The 21,534-nt window shown below is 38.2% G+C and overlaps 1 protein-coding gene across 1 annotated transcript; it reads right to left on the bottom strand.

The window, feature by feature from the left end:
• Positions 1–4,799: 4,799 nt before the first annotated feature.
• Positions 4,800–20,455, bottom strand: OCIAD1 (OCIA domain containing 1). The gene is made up of 8 exons (XM_021527879.1): positions 20,377–20,455; positions 18,978–19,062; positions 15,491–15,544; positions 14,941–14,988; positions 11,927–12,056; positions 9,585–9,790; positions 8,075–8,224; positions 4,800–5,229 (listed from the first exon to the last, which is right to left on the bottom strand). The coding sequence occupies exons 1-8, from the start codon at positions 20,425–20,427 to the stop codon at positions 5,192–5,194; spliced, it is 762 nt and encodes a 253-aa protein (XP_021383554.1). The 5' UTR covers positions 20,428–20,455; the 3' UTR covers positions 4,800–5,191.
• Between the last annotated feature and the right edge of the window lie 1,079 nt (positions 20,456–21,534).

The following is a 21,534-nucleotide window of genomic DNA, read 5'->3' as shown; positions in this document are numbered from 1 at the left end:
GGTTTTGTAGAATCAAAACTCATCAGCACTCAGTGAAATGAGATTTAAACCAAACAGAAAAGAAACTCTTCTTTACACAGCACAATTCCATTTTGCCACAGGGTCTGATAGAATCACAGAAAACGGCTTCAAGAGACATGACCTACACAGAGATTTGGCTACAAAACACCTTCATTTGCATATCCAAATGCAGCCTTTGTGTCAGGGAATTGTGCAGCTATGATCAATGAAGGACAGGAGTGGGCACCAGTGAAGATCTAGAAGATTCTTCTAGAAGGATCACTAGCCAGTGTGGGAGACAGGGTGACCATCATGGCAATTCTTGTATTCTTGCAGCTATTGAAAAACCAAGTTAAGAGCATTGTCGAACTAAACCTCAGGTAGGCCGTATCTAGAAGTGGAGACAGAAGCATCTTCATGTGTAGAAAGGACAAGATGCACAATTCCTGAGAAAACACACCTTTATTTTTATTACAGTATAGTGACTTCCTCTGCAGATGAAGGGTGAAAAAGAACTAAGGGGGCTAATGGATGTTTTTCCCATTTTCTTTGGCACTCAGATTGTTTGAGAGCAGTGGTGCTTCCAACTTCTGGTATAGAAAAAACCCACTTACCAAAATTTTTAAATGTTTCTTCTTACTGAGAGCTTTCTGTAGCTTGTGTTCAGGCACATCAGCAAGCTCAGGTATTTCAGAGCAAGAGATCTTTAATACTTCGTCCCAGAGACACATTTTAAACCTTGGCTCAGACCTCAGGAGGGTGAGGTCTGCCGGGGCTGGGCTGGACGTGCCCAAGCGTTCTTCCTTCTGCACTGTCACATCTGTAATACAGGAAACCCTTCCCAGCAGCAAACGCTTGCCAGTTACTCACTCCCATTCTGCTGCTTAGCTCCGCGGATCCGTGCCAGGCACGGAGCCTGCTCGTGTCTCAGCTGCACAGCTGGCGGCTGTGGCCGCCGGCCGCCGCAGATCGGAGCAGCTCCAGCAGCCCGGCTTCCCCCGGTCCGTGCCGTTCCGTGCCGTTCCGTGCCGTGCCGGTCCGTGCCGTTCCGTGCCGTGCCGGTCCGTGCCGTTCCGTGCCGGTCCGTGCCGTTCCGTGCCGTGCCGTGCCGCTCCGCTCCTCCCGGCGCAGCCCGCAGGGCTCCCGCTCGCCCATGGCTCCCGGCCATGCAGCCTCCGAGCAGGCTGAGAGCTGCGCGTTCTCTGATATGTGCAGGGGCAGTGAGGAAAAATGCATGCAGTCTGACATAAAATCTTCAGGGGACCCTAAAAAACCCTTCACTCTTCTGTGAAACACACAGCCATATGCACTGACTCCACGGCACTGTACCAGGAGAAACGTTTTCTACTTACAATAGCTAAAATTATTTTGACATTGTTAATTATCCACCATTAATGTTTAGGGATCAGCTACTGCAACCAAATTCACCCTTAACTGTATCAGTTGCACTGTTTAAAAATGCTAGTTATCCTAAAATAGTTAAGATTAACAATTGTATTCGAAGTACAATTGTATTCAAAGTACAAAATTAAGCCAAACAAAATAATTTATTTTGGCATTAGATTTATATAGAAACTAACTTTAGCTTCATAACTAAAATAAAAATCTAATGCACTAGAAATGTGCTTCCACTGTGGGTTAATAGAAGTAGAAAAGAATGTGTATCATTCTGTGTAAGGAATAAATTAAAAATTTCAGGGTTTAGAAGCTGTTCATGCGAGATCTCATATCCTGGAAATGGAGTCCTATGTCATCAGTGAACAACTGGAAAAACAGCAACACAAAGGTTATACACTATGAATTTTTAATCATGAATAAGTTACTTCAAATTTTGGCAAAGGAAATCTAACTCTCCATTTCTCCTTCGTGTTAAGATTTTTTTTCTCCTTTCAAGGATAAGTGAATATTCTGTTTGATTGAATATCCATTGTATCAGATGATTGCGCAGCCTCTTTACCATATATCCTTTGTTTGCTTGCTGCAGCATCCCATTGTGAAAGCAGCTCATAGCAGGCTCTTGCTTTTTAGTTCTGAAAGTATAAACTCGAGGCATATGCATGTCCAGGCCTGCACTGGCTGTGCTGAACTAGCACAAACCCAGGGCAAGGGTCTGAAGTGGTAACGAGATGCAAATTGCCCCAGTTGCTGCCTTGAGATTAAAATCCAAGGATTTGTGGATTTCTATTTTAGATCCCCTGCTTCATGAAAGAGATTACAGAGAACTTATTCTGGTTGCGAGTCAGGAAGATTGGGCTGCAAGCAAAGCCTTCTTCTGGCAGGTCTGGTGTATTTATGGGAGCCAAGGAACTGAGCTGGACATGCCTCCTGCAACTGGGCAAGGTCCTCACTCAGAGCCACAGAGTCCCCCATGAGGAGAACAAATAGGTCTTTCAACTTCCAGCAAACTGGACAAGTGAGAATTTCTTCTTGAATCTCAAGGAGGCAAGAAAATTATGGGTTCAATCTGGAATATTGATGATTTCCCCAGGTTTCTGCAAATCTGCTTAGCTTTCATTAAGCAAATCAAATCACTTTTCTCTTCCATGTAGCTGTATTTCAAACATCAGTAGGGAAAAAGCCCTGCAAAGGTCAGATTAGTACCTACTTGGGGCTTTAAACATGCCTACTGTTTGGGGAAACACAGAAACATTCAGGACCAGGATTTTTGGTAGCTTTACCAGCTAGAAAAGAGCTAAGGCACATTTTTGCAACCCTCTTCTTTCTGTTCAACAAGAAACTTGGGGCTAATGCTACCAACTAATTTAAACTGGTCTGCTTATTTTTAAGTTTTAAGAAACTGTGAAAACAATTATTTTATAGGGTTTCTTTGAAACTTTCATAGTGAAGCATTCAGACTCCTTTACTTGTGCTTGATTTAAGGTATAAAAAGTTACTTTTTAAATGTTAATTTGAAAAAGAAAATTTACCTAACTGTACAATAAACATTGAGTTAATTTTTCAATTATTGAAAAATATACAGGTATGATGGACCATAGGAAAAAATTAATTATTTTTAAACACCATTGTTCTATACATCTAGTCACATTGCTCCCAGCAACAGGAACCCTGCCGTCAGCTCCAAGACACTTGGCTTCAGTTAAAAATTCCCAAAAGTCATGGAAGTGCATTATGAGCAAGTTATTAGTGGGTGATTGGGTAGCTGCTATGAAACCACGAGTGTAAAGGCCCACAAGGAGGTACTAATGGAAGGGAGGTAGGGAAAGGGAAGGAAGATTGAATTCCCATGGCTGTTTAGTAAATCAGGGGCTCAACACATACACATTGTCACAGCAAACTGAATGGGAGCCAACTTTGATGAAACATCAGATCCCAATACCCTACTAAATTAACAGCTATGATTGTGAACTCTCCTGTATTTAACGTGTACTAAGGGTGTGAAATCAAAAGAATTTTAAATTGATTGACAGGAAAACAAGCTTGTTCAAGTACAAAAGAAAGTATGTCCTCCGAGTGTAACTAAATGCAACAGAATAAAAGCTTTATACTCAAAATGCTGTCAATACAGAACATTAATTGACATGCCTTTTCTCGTCTAAGAAAGGAAGAAAAATTCTGATACAATTTATATAAAACACTGTGCTTGTCCACTCAAAAATATAAATGTGAGGCAAGACACTTTGCAGGAAGGCACCATCGTAAAAATCTGCTCTATTATTACCACCTCAATTTTCTGCCTCCTATTACTCGCATAACTGACAACTAAGAAACTCTGTGAATATTTTAATGATAAAGCTAATCAGCTTTGGAATAGCACACTGAAAACCACAGCAATGCAATTCTGGCAGACTGTATTGTCAGAGTTCATTCGTAACAGCCATGAGAAGCACTCTACAAGGTAAATTTGTGATACCATGTCAAGATTATCCAACTTGCACATTAATTTTTTTAGAAGGTGAGCTTTTCTGAAAGAAATCTTCCTGTTTTATTTTAAGTAGTATTGGCTCTTTAAGCATCCTCCTCTTCCCCACTTTTTCCTCCTCGTTTCTGCCACTTGCTCTGTACAACTCCCCCAGTTACCTTCTTATTTATGCTGTTCTGCTGCAAGTCCACTAAATCAGTAAGGTCTTTGAGAATTTTCAACTTGGTAGGTGTGTTATTTTTCAGCTCCAAGAAGGATGTCAGGAATGCTTTTATGCTATCAACTTCATCATGGTTTTTGATCCCTTATAGCCCAAATGCCCAAATAAACACAATGCTGGGAGATGAAAGTGCACAGGCAAGAACATGAAAATCCCTAAGTGAAGGCAATATGTTCAGAGACAGAGCAGGAGATGCAAACACCAGGAAAATCCTCTTCAGGTTTGCCAGTGTAGCTCTTTTCTTACAGGTAATAATAACAAAATATTCTACTGATTGTGATGTCTTCTCCATAAACATGGTGGTTTTTTCATGGCTTGCAAAAATTGAGAAATAAGGTCAAATATACAGAGCCTAACATTAACAGTCAATTTATCATTCAAGGTTTTACCAAAGTTTGTCAGGTTTAGCCTTCTGCGCTTAAATGTAGCTATTTTCAATAAGTGCAGTTTCGTTCAATTATTTTCTTCAGAAATGACTATCTGTAGAAACCTGTTGTGAGCAAGTCAGAGTATCAGCCTAAAAATACAGCTGGCACCATGAAACAGTTTTGAAAAAGTTATGGTTACTCCAGTGTCTGGCTCAGCTCTTCAGCCCTTTCCCTCTCAACAGTTTAGTAGTATTTCTGACATTACAAACCAAGTTTGATGACAATTTTAAATTCCTAGCATATCACTTTCAGACAAAACAAGGTGAGAGGCTGAGTTGTACAGGAAACGTTTAATGCAAGTCTTGAAGATTTGAGAAGATTCCAATATTCTTCCCTTCTCAATACATGGTATTGCATTTATTTACATGTATTATTACCTTATGCCATATGTTCATATTACCAGTTACCCTTCTCATTGTTAAACAACAGCACAAATGGTTTAGTCATGACACTTCACGGTAGTCTTGTTTTTCATTTATGCAAAATTAAAAAAAATTCAGCATAAATACATTTTTATAATCTTCTGGAAAGTCAGGATTTTCTCCTCATTTATTAATAGTTGTGTCTGGCAAAGCACACCAAAGGTGCTGATATAATTACTAATCTAGATGAAGTTCAAGTTAGCTGACGGGAGGTGATTTTCTTCAGTTCTTCATTTGACTGTTACTCATCCCAGGTATCTCCATATTTATTTACTTTAACTAAAGAAAACAAAAGAAAAAACAAAAGTAGTCGTGATAGTTCAACTGCCAAAGTTTATCATATACAGTGCCAAAAAGTATAATGAAGTACACTGTCATCTGTAGTGGTGCATGGGGAGAGAGAGTCAGGCACAGCACAACAGACATGTAATTAAAGCTACTTTTGAATAAATGGGGAGAAGAGCTTGCTAATCATTTTACCTTAATGAATTAATATTCAATCAGGAGGCCTACTGTGCTAATTGCTGCTCTACAGAATTTGTAATTACTTTGAAACAAATGTAACACGTGAATGAAATAAAGACAATTGGAGGAAACAGGCAAGGAATGTTACAATAAATAATGAGGCTACATAATCTGGTTACATGCATAGTTGGATGTATTCGGGATAGTTAAAAACACATTCAAAGACAAACAAACAAAAATCAGTAATCCTGACTAGGAAACTACTCAGCCATTATTATTTGGCAGCTTCCTTTAGCATAGGATTGAGTCAGAGAGGAAAAAAGCCAAGGTAGTGGTCCAATGGCTTTGTTCAGAAGTGTGCCACTGTAACTGAACAACAACCAGAAAGTGAAAACAGGCTCCCCTGAAAGTGAACTGCAAAGTCCTCTGTAATTGACTGCCAGCACTGAAAAGGTTAAGAATGGCTCCATTTGATCCAGTAGGAATGCTGACACTAGTCAGGCACCCCTCTATAAATTCACTTGCAAGTTAATAATTAAGCTCAATGTTTATTACTAACTATGCAGCAGAACAAGTGGAATGGAGCAAAACGCCTGGTCCTTGTCTCTGAGCTATCAGCAAACTGAGCATAATGCCCTGACAAATAAATCTCTTTGGAGTGACTGATATTGCTGTGAGACACAATGACAATCTCTCTCAAAGTAGGATTTGATTTCCATTTCTATTAACCACGGCAGCTGAACAGGCTGCACTCATTCCCTGGAAAATGGGCCAGTCTAGATCACTATGCAGATGCACGTATTTGTGCTGCTGCAGGGAAGGGAGAAGGCACCGGCAGATGGAAGTTAGGGATTGCTTAAAGCTGGTTCAAATGCGGTTTGGTTTCCCTTCTGCCGTTGCAAGGGAGGGCAGAAATCACTGTCTTCTATTTGCCAGGGGCTCAGAGATAAGAGGACGAAGCGAGGGGTGGTGACTCCAAAAGTATGAACAAGCACACAGCAAGTAACATGTCCAGTTACACGAGACACAAGAAGCTAAATTGGATCTCAGCCCACAACATCAGTGTAATCCCTGAACTGCAAATTTAAATGTATTTGCATGTGTAAACCACTCCCGAATTTTTGTATGCCCTCCTTCCTCTTTTTTCCTAAACATGCGAAGAGATACTTTAAAAAGTCTATTTACAAATCTCACACACTGCTCAGTTTATTCTCAAAGCCCAAGTACAGCCCCCAAACACAGAACCCATAAATATAATACAAAGAATGCAATATTTGATCAACATTTTATAGAGATCTTTTATATGCCTCAAGTAACTAAAAATAAAGTAGGAAATGCACATTCTTATTTCACAGCCACATGTGCCATGGAATATGGCAAGGTTCTCATAATGCTACTTAACATGTCTTTGCATAGTTCACAAGTGACATTTCTAGGGATTCTGTTTGTGGAAAAATATCTTGAAAAAGAAACATTGTGTAAATCCATGAAGTGTCAGCCAATGGAATTTAAAAGCAATCTGAAACCACAGCTTCAATAATTTTTTCACGTCTTCTCATTTGGCACAATCACATGATAAGAGAAAGCCTTTTATCCTTCAAATAACAGTTAAAAATCATTATATAAAAATGGTTTATAATTTTTCTTTCAAAACTCCAGATCTGTCCAAAGATACATGATCTGCAGAAAGTAATTCACAAGCATCAAAGAGACTGACACTCTTAAGTACCACTGTTCCAGAGCTTAGTGTTACTGCTTCAGAACTTTTTGCTTTCTGTATGTATTACCACCCATTATGCCTAATAGGAGACAACAGCTGTTCCTAGAAGTCTTGTTGCAACATGGCTGACAAGACTGGGCAGTGCACACAAACCCAAACAATTCAAGGTGACTAATTCATCAGTGTGTTTAATGGTAAAACTTTCCTCTTACTACAGTTGTTTTTACAGATGCCACATTAAATTTAAAAAGTTCTCAAGCAAGCAATTATGAATTGCTTCTGTGTCTCCTTTTCAAAAAATTGACTGAGTCAGAAAGTTGTCTGAATGGCATCTTGCTCTTCAGGATATTGCATTCTTATTTTGCTCTGTAGAGTTTTCTTTTTCACTGTGAAAACAAATCTTGATATTGCTGCCAAATACCATTTCCTTCCTCTGGGTTTTAATGTAGAAAATGAACCTCTACAAACAATGCCTCTATAGAAAGTCATCAATTCCACATGAAACTATTCATAAAAATAAATACCCTTCCCTTCAAACCATCAGCCATGTGCTCTATTTTGAGAGAACAATGCTATATAAAACACATGCCCCCCTCCCATAGCTCTTTGGTATAGCTCTGAGCTCAGAGAATTCTTTGTTGAAAGCGGTTGCTCAATATAATCAATGGAGCAAAACTTATGGGCTTTTCAGTCTGGCACCAAGCAACATGGCTAGAGAAAATGAATTACAATTTTCTATGGGATGATCAAAATTTTTGAAAAAATAATTAATCTGAAACGGGAAACTACAAACCGTATTATCACATATGAGACACCTACAGATACACTAAATATAAATTGCTTAAACGGTATGCAGAATTAAGCTTTGTGTTTGCAGCCATTTTAACATTATGGCAAATATCTGAATTTTGCAAGTATTTCTGTAAATCAGTATATTACCTTCCTTAGCTGGTTTTTCCTGTGAAAACTTGCTTGGAGTTTCTGGCTTTGGTGGTTGCATTACTTCATATGTCTGTCTGTGTTTATTCCTTAATTCTTCATATGTAATGCCTTTTTTTTTACGACCTTCTTCTGGAGCTGGAGCAGGTTCTGGAAACAAAATAAACAGAAAAATACTAAATATACACCAAAATTTGGCTTCTAGAAAACCAGTTAATTATTGCTCAATCCCAAATGAAAAGGTGCATGACAACTGCAATATACAACAAATACAACAGTGAATGTATATGGTCTTCAAGCAATCCATTCCTTTTAGCCTTTTAATTTTGTCAAACTTCTTTGAAACACTGGTCGTTAATTAATTTTCTTCATTTTACCATAAGAAATTCTAACAGCCATGTGGTAGCTGATGGATAAAATAGCTCTGGTCACTTTATCTAACATTTACGATAATTACACATTTGACATATGTATGATTTCTGAAGAGAAATTTAAGTGAAGCTCAAGGGTTTGCACTAAGGCTTTAAATTTTGCTTTCAAAGGATTAGGACAATATCTATCATATGATGCCTGATAAACATTTGATCCTTTTATCTATATTTATAATGCAGAATCTTTGTTATATAATAAAGGTTTTACCAACTATTGATATTTGTGATGAAATGCAAAACAATTTTCTTGACACATTTATATCTGATACTTTCATATAATTATAACCAAGTTGCATGAAAGGACTTTTTTAGTGAAATAAAACATTTTTCATAAGTAAGTTGAAAAACTCCACACTAATTCAAAGTACAAAACCCTGCATTTGACAGTATCTTCCTCCTTGAATTCAGAATCCTGTGTTTACCCTGCAACAGCTGAGGACAGTTCATACTGGAAGGAGGGGAACAGCTGCATCTCACTTGAAAGGCATTTTAGTTCTCTGTGAGAAAATCAGACTGTAGGTGGATAGAACAATTATCCATTTACTTCCTAAGAGACATAAATGTTTGTCTGTCACCTTGTGAAAAAATTAATAAAAAGTTTAATGTCATGGAGTTACAGCAGTTACAGCCCCACAGATGGTGGAACTGCAATCACCTTGGAAGGGCCAGCAGGCAATTGGTAGCCTGTGGTTTATTCAGTGAAGGGATGGCATAGTCCCCTTACCTTAAGTCAAAGAGAATTTTCAGTCAGGGTGAATTTTTTGCAGGTTTAGTTCCACAACAGATTGCACCTTCTAAATTAATTCAGGATCTTTACTTGCAATTAAAGCCATTTTCAGCTAGAAAACCCTGAATCTAGTTTACAGTGAGAACACAAAAAATGCTGAGGAACTGCAAATCATATATTAATCTTCTGTCTACCAACAATTCTTGCAATTCTTTCACAGCTCTTTGATTCAAAACCACTATATTGTGCCATGTATGTTTGCATAGGGTGAGAATACACAGTTTACTAAGAGCAGTATCTAAGAGAAAGGCAAGAGTCCTTGCAGTACAAACTGTTAAACACTAAGACTCACCTTGAACAGTGTAATCAGTAATTCCTGTAGGTGAAGATTCATTCAGAGAAGCACTGAATGGAATGGGTTCATAACTTGAGAGGGCTCTATCTGTTGAGCTGTAATCATCTGAATAGCTAGAAGAAGGTGGAAATCCAGCTCTTGGAGATGACTCAGTAAATGACTGAGAAGGTACGTCTGAAAATTCAGATTTACGATTGGAACGGCTGGAAAATAATAGAACTAAGTATTAAATAGGAAAATACTGACATTTAAAATTGAACTCTAAAAGTAACAATACTTGCAATTCAAGAAAACGTTCTTTGATTTTAAATAGCTTAATTTCCAACTGAACCATAATCTTAAAAATTTTTGGGATGTTTCGTGTGTTTTCTTTACATGGCAAAAAATTTCTGTAGCCCTTTCCCCACAGAATCTTAGCTCATACCTCCAGAACAGGACAGAAGAGACAAAACACATTTCATTTTACAATAACTGAAGTTACAATCCTTTTTCTCAAGGAATCTTCATATAAAAACACTCCACATCAGACACAAATAGCATACAGTGTGCCCATGTAACTAGTGGCAGTATGAACTATAATGAATTTTAAAAGCCTTTTAGGAAGAATTTGATACTTGAAGCCCTTCATCATTAGAAGGTGCTGTAATTGATCAGGACTGAAGAACAGAAGAAGAACAAACAGCTATCTTAGCAAAATTAAATTATGAAAATTAATCAAGTTGCTGAATTCTGCAAAAAAAATTAAAGAGAAAGGTAATGTAATATAATATAAAGAATATTCTGGAAGTTGGTGCCAGATATTTTAAAGTGTTCCTTTATATTCTTAGAATGGCCTTGCAAGCCACTACACAACATGTCCCTCTATCAGGAATGCCACCACTAGAATGCAACTAGAATATCTCTAGAGTATTTATTAATTTTTTACTTTTAATTTTTGCTTTAGCTGTACTTTTAGTTACCTATGAAAAACATTTGCAATTAGTCTCTATTTAATTCTCATAATAAACGTCTAGAACAAAGCCACTTTATTGCCTTAATTATGTTTTTAAAGTACATGTAAACACAGCTTTAAAAAAACTACGTAATCTTTTCATTCCCTACAAGTTTTTAAATGCAGATCAAATTACCAAAATACATGAATTAGTAAACATACAATGCTCAGGAAAGTGTAATGATTTCTGTTGCTGGCTTAAAAGGGTAGTGTGTATGGATAATAATGCAATTGAAATTAATTTATTTATTCAACCAAGGAAAAGGAATTTATCACTTAGGAAATAAAACTTTACAGATACAAATGGGCCATTAACAGTAGAAGGACCTTAATGGTGTGGCAGATGATGGTACTTAAACTTAAGTTCTCATGTAAACACAATTAATGAGCATGACGATTTCATATTAGAAACGAGGGGGGTGAAGGGACAAGTCCAACTCCAATTCAACTGATTCTATACAATAAGTGTATGAAGTGGTAATGCCTGAAATTGTTTGATGTCATAAAACCATAGAAATTTCAGAATAAAGGTAAATCTTATCTTATGACAAAACAGTAACTGTCATAAATCTGAATTTATAGAGTAATTAAGAATTTAAGCAAATCCTTTATAAACATTTAACAAATCTCAGCACATACACAGGAGGACTACTACTCACTATCCAAACACTATCCTCCCAGTTTTGAATCAAGGGTTTAAGTGACATATTCTGAAAGCAGCTTGCAATTATAAAACCCAGTTGAAGTAGAAAACATTCTGGAAGAAAACAGGAAATAGTTTTAAGAACCTGATGAGTTTCTCATATGTACAGCATAATGCTGTTACAGATGTAAAGGATTTAAACAAATAGCAGTAAGTTTGACCAACATGCTTCTTCCTGCACTGATATTGTTTACTAAGCTCTTTCCTTTGATAAACACTGAAATCATTTCCACCCTTTTCCTCCTTCAATCAAACTAAACTATGGGAAAAACTTCGAGAATGTAACACTATTTTATTTTGGTTAATTTAGTTTACTTCTAAACTACAGAGGCAACTTATGCTGTCACACTTCTCTAAGTAAATTCCATGGGAAACACTCTCAAGTTTACAAGGAATACAGTTTGCTAAATTTATTTTTCTACTCCTCAAAGTGATCTACTGTATGTAAAGAGCTTAAAATACATATTTCATAGCTTGCCAACTGTTACAAATACAGACATCTGAAAGTGGTAGATTCGAGGTAATGGGGAATGAAGGTGTAGCTCTGAAGGTGTTGGAAAGCTGCAAAAGTAGTATTGATCTGTTAGTGTTTAAAATACTCTATTCAGAATATGCATTAAATTTAAAATATACTTAAATTCTTACTTAGGTGAACTATGTCTCTGAGCTTGTCGTAGAACATCTCCTATTGGAGAATCCTTCAGTTTCTTAAATTTCTCGCTACAGATTGGCAAGTAGGATATCTTTCCAGCCAGGTATCCACACATTCCAGCAACTTTTTAAAAAGAAAAAAGATGGGTTTATATGCTGTACTATAATATCCAACATTGTTTTAGAATAATAATTTCAAATAAATAATGTAGTATCTTGAATAAAAGAAAGAAAACCAGTTTAGATCTAAGCCAAAAACATGCAGTGATCATCTCTGCTTCTTCTGCAGACAAAGGGTACTAAAACCAAATGCAACAGCTGAACAGGGATATAAAGCAATGATTTAGACATGGTGCGAACATCAGATAATTTCAGCTAGTACTTGGTGAATGAAAGGTGACAAAAAAAACCAAACCATCATTTTTCTCCAAGATCCAGAAACCACAATTAACTATCAAAGATGATAAACCAATCAGAAATAAATACAGGCAGTAAGTTCTGCTAATTTAATCCATCAGAACAGCCAGATGCTGAAAAGGCTTTACTAGTATGAAGAGAGGTCTATATCAATTTAGCAGTAGGCTCAGTATTTTTTGTAAAGGATTCTGTGATTTGGCTGCCAGGGGGCAAACAACTGAATTAGCTGAACCCTTGTAATCCCTAAGCAAACGGTTTCAATTTAGCGCATGAGCTGCTTCCACCTGCTGCAAAGGACATAAGAATAAAATACCAAGATCGTTCTTTTTGGGCTTAAAACTTATGATTGGCTCCTTCAAGTTTTATGAGTGGGTCAATGGTATATGAAGGATTCAGTGGGAATTAACAGTTTTCTTGTTGACTTTGTAAGAAAAAATAGCTATACCCTTCTTTCATGTGCAATGAGTATTTCCTAAATATAAGTATTAAGAGTCTTAATTATCTTTAAGTCAGGAAAGAGTTAATTATCAGTAACATTAATCCTCTGCAATCCTCAGCTGTAGATTACATTGCCTGGGAATCAATATAAAGGGGATTTTGCCCTAGCCTGCTGTACTGATACTGAAATTTTGATTCCTATTACAATATCTTATTTTCAAAAGAAGTGTAAAAGCCCTTTTCCAAGGGAATAGAGAAGAACAGCCACAACAATGAATGATGTTTACAAATGAGGAATGTAAGGGTTTAGCAGTTTAGTAGGTTAAAAAAAACCCAAACACCTTACATGCAAAAAATATGTGCAAAGAGAAAAATTACAAGCCCTTAGATTGGCTTAAGAATTCAAACAAAATATTTAGCAAAATAAAGCTTAACAGAAAAGCTGATTACTCTTTTGCATAAATTACAAAGAGAAAGTATCTTTTCCTTGAGGTCTTCTAGTAAAGAAAAAGGGAAGTATCTCTCTGGAAGATATTTCACTCAAAGTAATTATTGGCCAAAGTATTTGGTTTATTTTATTACAGAACTAACAGCCAGATGATCCACATTTTTCAAGTCAGCACAGTAAATTAGGTATTGTTCTTTGCCTCTGCATTCACTATGACAAGATATTAGAGAAGCTGATTAGACATGGCCAAGTCCCACTGCAGACTAACATGAAGCACACACAGGCATAGGAATCTTCCTCCTCTTTGTCAGAGAGGACCAATAGCTCTCTGCTGTGTTGAAGGGGATCCTCTCAATGTAGTGAATCAGCCCTGACTAACTTAAGTTTCAGTAAATTGTCAAGAGTACTTAGAAAACTACTGAGAAAAGTATAGTAATTCCTATAGGCAAAATATCCTGGCCAGCCCAGCTGCCCCTTATTTTTTCCCCTGATTTTAATAAATTAGTTCTATTAAATAAGAATGCGGCCCTTATGTGTAGGATTGGGGAAACAGCAGTTCTATTAATTATTAGAAATGTTTGTGTTATACCATTGTTTGGTGTTCAAAGAAAGTAACCAGAATTTAGCATAAACAACTGGAGCCCTAGTCTCCCACATTCATTTATCTGCTTAAACAACACTTCCTTGACCACAAATCATGGGGTTTACCCTCTTCCCACCGAAGTAAACTGGCTGTATCTGCACAGATTGGCAAGATGGCAACTTCCTGTTTTACTGTCCTGTATTACATTGAAAAGGTTAATTTATTAAATTAATAATTTATTTTTGCTTATACTTCATCCAAAAATCATTCACATGAAATTGCTTTTTTCCTACAATTGTGCATACATAATGTCCAGGAAAAAAAGGTAATTAAAATAGCCTGAATGGGACACATAAGATACATGAATTAAGACCTTCAAATTCGGAAGGGAGTGGTGGGTGTATTCTGGCAATGTAATTTAAAGTAAGGTTGCACAGTATCTATTTACAATGTTTTTATCTTAAATGATTATGTTACATTTATCAAGCAATTGTATACAAACCTTATAAACAAAATTTGTCCAAAATGCGCAGTCCAAATTCAGACAGTGAATAAATCACAGAATCATGAAATGGCTTGGGTTGCAAAGGGACCTTAAAGATAGTCTAGTTCCAACTCTGCTGCCATGACCAGGGACACCCTCGCACTAAACCTGGTTGTTCAGGGCTTCATCCAACCTGTCCTTGAACACTTCCAAAAATGAGGCCTCCACAACTACTCTGAGCAACCTCCAGTGCCTCACCACCCTCAGTAAAGGATTTCTTTCTAACATCTCATCTAAATCTCTCCTCTTTTAGATCAAAACCATTGGTCACACTGGGCATTAGGAAAAGGTTCTTCGTGGGCAGGGTTGTCAGGCACAGGAACAGGCTCCCTGGGAAGCAGACATAGCACCAAGCCTGTTAGGGTTCCAGGAGCATCTAGCAAACACTCTCAGTCACATGGTGTAGTTTTAGGTTGCTCTGTCAGCAGCAGGGAGGTCGGACTCTGGTCCTTATGGGTCCCTGCCAACTTGAGTCACAGTGAATCAGCCAGTCGGCCCCAGGGGAATTACATCTGCATAATAGAGTCCAGAATATACACCATGAATAGAAGCTGAACTTATATGTAGCTTTTACTTACATGCAACTTTAACAAAAGAGCCAAATCTTGTGGTATCTCTTAGAACACCTGAAAATGAGGATGAAATCAGATATTAGGATAAGATATATGATATTACGTAACACATATGTAATCAGATATCAAGAATTAACTTGGAAAACTTCAACATAGTTATGTTTGTAGAAGCAGGTTACTCTTTTACACTTCACCTTAAAGAAAATCTAAAAAAAACCCTAATGTCTGAATTCCCCATAAAATTTAAAAAATCTAGGAATCATCTCTTTAATCATATTTAATCACAGGGTTATTAACACACTGAGAACATACTGTTTCATAATCAGTGAGATATTGCACTTGTCACAACATAAAATACACATGAACTTGATTTTAAGTTCATGTGTTTTTTAAGTTTCCTTCTTTATGTTGAGGAACTGCAAATCATGTAGCTGCAGAGTCTGAACTTCTTTTATTTACAAGTAGATTGGACATTATATTATCATAATAACCTTCCAGCAGAAAGGTATTTCCCTTGAGCAAACTGAAATGAAACAGAAGTATTTTTATACTTTACCTTTTCTAATTAAGAAACTAGTACCCAGCATGCTCACTGCAGCCAAAGGAAAAGCTGTGAAGAAAAAAAACTGCTTAAAATACAATTTTCAATATTTTCTATCACATTTAACAAATATGCAATAAAGAGTTGCTATGCCTTCCTAAGCTCATTTGTGTAATATAAGGATAGATATATAATTAATAAACTGTATATAAATGATCAAAATTGTCAATTCCAGTTTTTAAGACCTACTACAAGTTATGTTGTACAAGTCAGTGAGTCATCCCGCCTGCATTACATTTCATACTTCCAAAAATACAAAAGCCAGCATCAGATGGAATAAAGCTCTCCAGACGGGACTCCAGGTCTATCTACAACTGCTACAGCATCAAGGTGCAGAACTTTAAGCTAGAGAGGCATACACAGCTCTTCACAAAAGGAGGAAGTCATATAGAGGCCAGTGCGTCTCAAAATTGTTGATAGTCTAAATTCTTGATGTTTTAACATAAAAATTTTGGAGAAAGTTTAACCCTTATAGAACTATAAATCAGATTGATTAATATCAGGTAATGTTTTGTTTTCCAGCAAATTAAAAAACAGGGCAGCTTTTCCTGTAGCTTACAGATCAAATTATACAACGTGGAGTTAAACTCAGGAATGCAGAGAAAACAACATTCTGGAGGGCCATCACTGCCTACCACAACCAGCCTAACAGTTCATGTCAATTTTTCTTATATTGAAAGACTTTATGTGGCAAGAAGCATTTGGAGATTGCCAAAAGCAAAATGAATGCTTCTTTCAAGCAATGATAATTATTTTATCAGGAAGATTACTGTGCAACTATTCATAAAGACCATCACCACTGCACAAGTTACAGGGACAACGAAGTAACAAACATGACAGAAGGCTAAAGTTATTTACATTAAAGATTTAGACATGCCATAAAGAAATTTAGTTTCATGCAAGTCTGAAAATGTAGATGTTACAAAAAGGCTCAATGACTTCTAGGAGAGAAATTTTTGCAACAGCACTAGACAGTTGAAGTGTATTGATGCACAAAATTTGCTAATTAAGTTCATACTTGAAGACAAGTTATATTTTGGGAGAGCAAATTAACAGCTAATCCCCTCACAAATTCTGACATGTCTAAACTAGGTAACGAATCCAACCAGCATCTAACTCAGGGTAAATGTGACTGGATGTCACTTTTAAGAAGAAATATTGGCTCCTTGGTTCAAAGCAAGATTACAGCAAAACATCAGAATAGAGAATCAAACCTTCCAACTTATTAGATATTAAAAATCTGAAGCTTTTAGAGATTCCAGACCTAGATTTCCAAAAATTTACTGTTCTAGATTTTCTGAGATATAAAATGACAGCACAGATTTGAAACTAAATTGTAAAAGAAAAACAAAAACAAAGCCAACAACAACAAAAAACCCCAAAAACCCACCAAAACAAGGGGAAGGAGAGTGTGTAAAGAAAAATATGTTCAAAAATTATTGCAGAAAATTTCAGTCTAATCCTTAGAAGTTTGAAATTATTTATAGACCTAACAGAAACGTTCTAGATATTAAAACCAGGCTACACTCGTATGTGAGCATGTAAGTGACCTGAAATGGTAACAAAAAGTTTTTTAAAAATAGCTAAATGAAAACTTAAGATTCATGACTAAAAATCAATATGAATTATTCAACTGTAGAAAAAAACAACAACAACAAAACAAACTTAATAAATCAGGAACCATTAATGCTATGGGAGTACTTTTTCTGCTTCAGGAAGAAAATAAATCTAGTAAAAATAACAGAAGCCTGATATATCAACACATAAGGATGGCAATAAAATGTACCCAAGTCAAAATTGTTTTATGGGGAAAAAGTTGTATCAGTATGATTTGATTTTGTTAGCATGGTTTGAAGTGTGCAGGATGAAGCTGAAGGTTGTAGTGTGCATTTTTAAGAGTAAGAATTTATACGATAACGTGATTACAAACCAGTAACTCCAGTAAAGCACATATTAAACTCAATTGTGAAATGACTAGTGGCAGAAGCTGTCAAAAGAAACTATGACAAAACAGACAGCTTGTAAGAATGAGTAAAATTTGCTACAGCTTGAAATTTGAATAAACAAACTGAAAATACACAAATTTATAGTAACCTCAGTGAATAACAAAAGCTATCAAAATACAAAGTGAGGATTTTAGGGCAGTCACACCAGCACCCTCTTGCAAAGGGGTGTTGAAGCAATATGTATTTAATACAGTGAATACAACAGTCTGGTATGTGTATGCGGACCAGGGAAACAAAGACAGGAGACCTAGAACACAGTGATGGACTTTAGGCTATCACAGTGAGATAACAGCACAGTACACAACCCCTGGGAAAAAAAACTGTTACTGTTGTAGTTCCCTAAAGGGAAATGACTCAAGAAACTAACTTAGGGCTTTCAAGTAATACCTACATGTTGTTTCTTCAGGGACTATATAAAGATGCACAGGACAGTAACCTACACTGCCAAGCAGCAGAACAGCTTAGGAACAAACAACTGTCTCTCGTCTTTGTCTTCCAAAAGAGAGATTATCAATAAACCATAACCATCATCATACCACTAATGGACCTGCCTCTTTCGCTTATAAAATGACACAGAACATGGCTACATTGTAGCAAATATGCTGAAGATTTCCAAGTATTTGTGTAAAAGTGGATGAGGAGAATGCCAAACCAATGGAGAAAGACAAAACAGAACTTTGAATCATTAATTCAAAATCACAATGCCTTAGGAGCTGTCCCTGAAAGTATTGGCTTCCATGAGAAATCAGAGCCCCAGTGTGCTAAAATTAGCAAATCAGCCACTGAATTCTTCATCTCCTGTTTTTTGCCAAGCCATCTATCAGCATCAGTAACCTACTAGTGCGTGATAAAACAGCAGGTAACAATCACATCAGAAGGCCTTTTTAATCCTCGTGACCAGGTGTACAAAAATCAAGTATGCCTTGAACCTTAGGGTTACAGACACCATGCACTGACACAGCAATTTTCTCCAAAAATTCAACAGAGTGACTACCTATATATTGTTCTCTTCAGAGGTCTCTATAAAAATGAAAAGCAATGGTTATAAGTTAAACTATTTTATTCTTGCATGTTAAAGATAAAAATAAAATATGAAAATAAAAATGCAGAAATAACACAAAAAAGAAAATCCAGTAATATCAATGAGACTCATTAATTAGATCTATTTTCAGACTTTTAATAACCACAATAACTTAAAATATGAAGAGATCTTTTTATGAGGTATGAAACTTAGAAATTATGCTGTACCTTTTATGAAACTGCTGCAAACTCTTAGTAAATACTACATGGATCAGCATTTGCTGGGACACAATTCCAGTACATGTGAAGCTCATTAATGCTCTGTTGTGCTATATTGACCCAGGCCCTCTGTAATGCCTCAGCAAAAGCAAAGGGTGTAAGGAAAGCAAGCAAGTTTACCAGCATAGTGAGCTTACCTCTATACCGAAAACTCTCTTCAGCACATTCCTTGAGGAGTCTTCTTTCCTCCTCTGTTGGAACATAAGGCTTTGGTACTTCCCTCTTTCATTAGGAAAAGTAATTAGAAAAGAATGGACAAAACAGTTAGGGGGCATTTTTCAATCAATAAACTTAATGTCTAACTTTCATACCTTGTAGTTTCTACACTTTCACCCTGTTATACTTAAGAAACCAGTGCCTTTTGTCCATAAATGTTACATGAAATATGTAATTAAAAAAAAAATCCATTGCTTCTAAAAATTATAGGAGAGAGCAGGAAATACTTTGTGCATAGTCAGATCCCAACTTAGCTCAGTCCTTTTACTTCAGAAAAGCCTGCTTTGGTCCCTCTAACCAGCCTTCCAAATAGCTGACATCTGACAGACCATTAATCGCCTTTTCGAAGTATTCCTCATGGTTTCAAGGACAACAGGGTGTGTTGTTGGTTTACACAGACGCAATTCAGCGAGAGCTGACCTGCTGTTTCACCAGTGTGTGAGAGGTTTGTGTGGAGGTGCTGACCCTGTCCCGCCAGGCACACTGCCAGCCAGGAGAAGCACAGCGGTGAGAAGGCCATTGGCACCAGGGGGACAGAGAGTTGCAGAATCAGTTGGGTTGGAAAAGACTTTTGAGGTCATCCAGGACTGAACACCACTTCCAACTGAATAGTAGCACTAAGTGCCATGTCCAGTCTTTCCTAAAACACCACTAGGGACGGTGACTCCAGAACCTACCTGAGCAGTCCATTCCAAATCTAACGACCCTTCCTGTGAAGAAATTCCGTCTAATGTCTAATCTAAATCTCCCCTAGTACAGCTTAATGCTGTGCTCTCTTGTCATATCGCTGGTTGCCTGGGAGAAGAGGCCGATCCCCACCTGGTTACAAGCTCCTTTCAACCAGTTGTAGACAGTGATAAGGTCTCCCTGAGGCTCCTTTTCTGCAGGATAAACAACCCCAGCTCCCACAGCCACTCCTCATAAGACTTGTACGCCAGACCCCTCACGAGGCTGCCCTTCTCTGGACATGTTCCAGCACTTCAGCGCCCTTCCTGAACCGAGTGGCCCAAATCTGAACGCGATACTTGAGGTATGGCCTCACCACTGCCGAGTAGAGGGGGATGGTGACTTCCCTGCTCCTGCAGGCCACACTATTCCTGATACAGGCCAAGATGCCACCTCGATGTCTCACGGTCAGACAGGAACACCTCCTTACCTCCTGCCAGGATCCCCCACCCGGCCCCCAAGAGGCCTCAAGGGCACCGGCCCGGCGTGGAGCTCAGGGCAGGGGCGGCCGAGAGGCCGACAGGACTCCCCTTTCCCGAGCCCGCCCGGCCCCGCCAGGTTTCCCCGCGGAGCGAGCCGAGCCAGCGCAGTTACCTGGGCCGCGTCGCCGCCGGGGCCGGGCCCGGGGCCCTGCCCGGCCTCCATGGCCGCCGCGACCCGGAAGTGCGCGCGGCGCACGCCGGGCGCGGTGCGCGTGCGCGGGCGCCGCGGGGCGGCGGCACCGCCGGCGCTGGGCGCGGGCCGCGCTCTCGGGAACGGCAAAAGCTTCTGTCCGTCCCTGCCGGCTCCGGATGGCGGTACGGTACCCCCAGCATTGCTACCCGCTTGCTGAAGATGCTTGGCCAGAATTGCCTAGAAGGAAAGCATCTCTGTTGCCTAAAAAAAGAGGTTTTCTGGGTGAGGACTAAGCGATGGCTGCTGGGCAACTCTTGAGCTCGAGAGCAGTATAAATTTGAATTGTCATGGAGTAGAAGACTAGGGAGTTGTGTGCTTGATTCTAGTCAATGCCATGGCAGCTCTAGCGGGTGCCTGCAGTTTTTGAGAAATAAGGAGAAGCTGAGGGGGAAAAGAAAGGTTTTCATAGTGCAAGGTATGCCTTGACATGTTCTTGTAAACAAGCAGTACTGTGGCTTGAGCTCGCCATATGCCGATATGCCCATACTTGCCTGTGGAATGTACCACTCCCTTTAAGCCTTTTGCAGAGCAAGCCATTGTCTCTTTACCCCAGAATCTGGTTTAAATTGCAGCTTTCTGATGGCTGTACATAAAGGGCCCATGCCTGAAGATAGGAGAAGGAAGGTCTTTGAGATTGAAGGTCTGAAATTGGTAGAGAACTATAAAAGGAACACTGTGAACATGTGAAGGGCATAGGGCAAATAGACTAATGAAAGCTATAGAGGAGATAGGATTCTTGAAACAAGATAGGTGAATAGAACCAGAAACTATGTATACTGGGGTTCTTTTATTCATACCTCTTATCATAAAATACATATATTTTTAATTTATTTTTGTGGGGTTGGCCATGCTTGAGCTGCTGATGACTCTGAGCTGCTGTTTTGCTCCTCTCTTGTAAGATTGATAGTTATCCATTCAGTTTTCTCACTTTACTGTATTCAAGTCTCTTAGACTTCTAATGGGGAAAAAACTAAAATCATGCAGCAGACTGGTGAGTTTACCATCCATTCAAAAATATTGTACAGCCTGCTTGTGAGGTACTTTAAGGTTTCACCTGGCTACATACATCCATTTGCT

This window comes from Lonchura striata, chromosome 4 (assembly GCF_046129695.1).
Source record: "Lonchura striata isolate bLonStr1 chromosome 4, bLonStr1.mat, whole genome shotgun sequence".
Taxonomy (NCBI): domain Eukaryota; kingdom Metazoa; phylum Chordata; class Aves; order Passeriformes; family Estrildidae; genus Lonchura; species Lonchura striata.
Note: the sequence above shows the minus strand (reverse complement) of the source record. Positions and strands in the feature narration are given on the sequence as shown.

Bases quoted from the DNA above. Each gene is read 5' to 3' on its own strand.
- OCIAD1 (XM_021527879.1), bottom strand. From the start codon at position 20,427: ATGGAGGCCGGGCAGGGCCCCGGGCCCGGCCCCGGCGGCGACGCGGCC. The intron at 19,063-20,376 runs GTAACTGCGCTG...TCCTAATGAAAG, and splicing joins CCGGCGGCGACGCGGCCCAG to AGGGAAGTACCAAAGCCTTA. The intron at 15,545-18,977 runs GTAAGCTCACTA...TTTTCTTCACAG, and splicing joins AGAGAGTTTTCGGTATAGAG to CTTTTCCTTTGGCTGCAGTG.